General features: G+C 52.2%; 1 protein-coding gene across 1 annotated transcript; it reads right to left on the reverse strand.

Annotated features, from left to right (window-relative positions):
* Positions 1–1,081: 1,081 nt before the first annotated feature.
* On the reverse strand, positions 1,082–2,045 carry LOC136488935 (lysine-rich arabinogalactan protein 19-like). The gene is made up of 2 exons (XM_066485706.1): positions 1,478–2,045; positions 1,082–1,119 (listed from the first exon to the last, which is right to left on the reverse strand). Exons 1-2 carry the CDS (start codon positions 2,043–2,045, stop codon positions 1,082–1,084), a joined length of 606 nt encoding a protein of 201 aa, XP_066341803.1.
* Positions 2,046–3,147: the final 1,102 nt, after the last annotated feature.

The raw sequence follows: 3,147 nt of genomic DNA on the forward strand, positions 1-3,147 counted from the left end.
TCGCATCTAGCTGAGAAATCATTATACGCTCGTGAAGGGGTTTCTGTGCCGAGTCCAACATTTTGTAGAAGTCCTTTGCGGATTCCTCCATCTCCTCCTTCTCACGTCGTTCAACGAAGTGAGCTTGGTGGGCGTCATCTAGCATGTCTGCTACCCCGGCATCATCATCAAAAGCCTTGAGGCGTGCTCTCACCATCTCTGCTCTTATACGATCTGCTTCACCATGGTAGATCCACTGTTGGTAGCCAGGCGTATAACCATTGAACACAAGATGTCTACCCATGGTCTTCTCGTCTACTTTTCTCCTGTTGTCACATTTGCTGCAGGGACACCAAACTAGAGAATGTCCTCCTGCTCCTGGGCCAAATGCATGTTTCAAGAAACCATCTGTCCCCTTCACCCATTCATAGTCGTAGTCACTCCCGCTTCTCCAGCCCGTGTACATCCACTGACGGTCCTCCATCCTTTAACATTTACAGCATAGAGTATTGTGACCATCAATTGCATCTACGCGGTGTTCCTACTATCTAATAGGTGAGGATAGGTCCTAATCCCACCCGCGGATGCATAGATGAGGTCAGTTTCCATGCTCCGCTCCTCTCCGAGATAGAATTTCGGCATCACCTCTCCGCTGTTCTCCCGATACACGTCCTGCAAGGGAGAGTGTGTATTCAGAGAACAACAGGGAGGTGTTGCCGAAACTCCTTCTCGGACCGGAGCGGACCATGGAAACTAACCCATCTACACATCCACGGGCTGTCCAAAAAACGTGGACAATCCGAAACAGATACGCTCGTAGATACGCAAAGATCCGCATACCTACGACCGTATCTCTTTCGGACGGGAGACGCCTAACTGGGTTACGCGCGGGCTATGACAGACATGCGCAAAAAGAGGTTATTTATACCTAGGGTGTCGGTGAAGTAAGGCTAGCGGGGCAGTGGCGAATCGACGCAGTGGTCAGGCGACGCAGTGCAGGCAGAACCGCGACGTCGACGAAGACGATTGGGGTCCTCCGGGTCCCCTCCGACGTACTCTTCTCCTGCATAAAAAGACAATAGGTTATTTTTTGTTCAAAATTTCAGCAGCACCTCCCCTGCACGGGGAGGTTTCCAAAACCTGCAAAAAAATGACACGATGGTCGACATTCACAACGGCACGAAGGCCAACAACCACAACGGCACGAAGGCCCTCATATCAACTTACGGCACGAAGGCCCACACAACCACATACGGCACGAAGGCCGACAACGAGAGTTTTACCTAGGGTTGTGGTGGAGTCGGGCGTCGCGGTGCGGGGGTCACTTTCTTCTCCGGCGAGGTCGAGCGGCGTTGGAGTACTCCTCTCCCCCTCTTCCCTTTCTTCTCTCCTTTTCCCCTTCTTCTCCTTCTCTTCCCCTTCCTCCTTCTCCTCTTCTTCTCCTTTTCTTCCCCTTCCTCCTTCTCCTCTTCTCCTTCTCTTCTTCCTCCAACTTCACCCTCTGCCTCCTCCCCTCCAACAGCAGCCGGCGACGGGGGTTGGCCCTGGGGGCTGGGGTCGAGGCGGGAAGGTCGGCGAGGGGGAGCCGCCCGGAGGGCCGGCCGTGGGCGGTTCGACCTCCCCTGCCTCGACGGAGACGCGGACTGAGGCAGGGCGCGACCTCGGCCGCCACTGGCTGTGGTGGGGCCGGCGGGGCACTCTGGTGGGGCTGCCGGGGCGAGACTGGGCGGCCCGAGGCGCGGGGCAGTGGGGCGCGCAGGGTGGCCAGGCACGCACCGGCGGGCGCGCGGCGGCGGCCGTGGGTGGCGCAGGGCGACCGGGGCTGCCGGGCTCGGGGCGGCCGCGGGCGGCGGGCTGAGCGTGGCCGGTGGAGGCGCGGGGCCGCCGGGAAATCGCTGCGCGAAGGTGGGGACGCGCCGGGGCGACCGGGCTTCGGGCCCGCCGTCGCGCGCAGCAGCAGTAGCAGTCGGCGGCGGTGCCGCCGCGGCGGTGGGGTGCGCGGCGCGGTGGTGGACGCGCGGGGGCCGGCCGCGAGCGGGCGCGTGGGGAGGGAGATGGTCGAGCATTTTTTTCACAATTTCCGATCAGGAATTTGGGCTGCGGCCCGATTTAGGGTTCGGTCCTTTGCCGAGGGCCCAGATCCACGGCCCTCGACAAAGATTTTTATTTTTTTTTAAATTCTTTGCCGAGGGTCCAGATCCACGGCCCTCGGCAAAGATTTTTTATTTTTTTTAAAAAAATTCTTTGCCGAGGGCCATAGACCAGGCCCTCGGCAATTTTTTTTGGTTTTTTTAGCCCAGTTTTTTTGTGGTGCTACAATACATTGTTTTGAACTCAATTTTAAAATTTAGGCCAATTTTGATTTTGTTTTGTATATTTACTTAATTTATTTCGATTCTTTGATTTTTTTTCGAATATGTCAAATTTGAACTGCAGGTGCATGGAATATTGCAATGTAGTGTTTCGAAAAATGTTATTCATGTTAATTGGTGCATGTTGAGTCCCTATCCACGAACTCGCATCAAATTTTCACGCATCTTGTTCACGTAACATGGCGACCGACTTGCCGGAAAAGTGTTTTAAAATTATATAAAATCCATACGAAGTCCAAAAATCACGAAACTTGGCGAGATGTCATGTTATCGCATGTGTAGGCTGTGGTAAAAAATTGAGAAGGCTTCGAGCGAGTTGCGATGTCGGATGCCTCTCCATGGGTTTCAGGCATCCGACGTCGCAACTCGCTCGAAGCCTTCTCAAATTTTTACCACAGCGTACACATGCGATAACATGACATCTCGCCAAGTTTCGTGATTTTCGGACTTCGTATGGATTTTATATAATTTTAAAACACTTTTCCGGCAAGTCGGTCGTCATGTTACGCGAACAAGATGCGTGAAAATTTGATGGAGTTCGTGGATAGGGACTCAACATGCACCAATTAACATGAATAATATTTTTTGAAACACTACATTGCAATATTCCATGCACCTGCAGTTCAAATTTGACATATTCGAAAAAAATCAAAGAATCAAAATAAATTAAGGAAATATACAAAACAAAATCAAAATTGGCCTAAATTTTAAAATTGAGTTCAAAACAATGTATTGTAGCACCACAAAAAAACTGGGCTAAAAAACCAAAAAAAAAATTGCCGAGGGCCTGGCCTGT

This window comes from Miscanthus floridulus, chromosome 10, assembly GCF_019320115.1.
Source record: "Miscanthus floridulus cultivar M001 chromosome 10, ASM1932011v1, whole genome shotgun sequence".
NCBI classification, from domain to species: Eukaryota; Viridiplantae; Streptophyta; class Magnoliopsida; order Poales; family Poaceae; genus Miscanthus; species Miscanthus floridulus.

What these genes read in the sequence shown, in the direction of transcription:
- LOC136488935 (XM_066485706.1), bottom strand. Translation starts at nt 2,045, where the DNA reads ATGCTCGACCATCTCCCTCCCCACGCGCCCGCTCGCGGCCGGCCCCCG. An exon ending in TGGAGGGGAGGAGGCAGAGG is followed by an intron (nt 1,120 to 1,477) that starts GTGAAGTTGGAG and finishes ATTTTTTTGCAG; the next exon opens with GTTTTGGAAACCTCCCCGTG.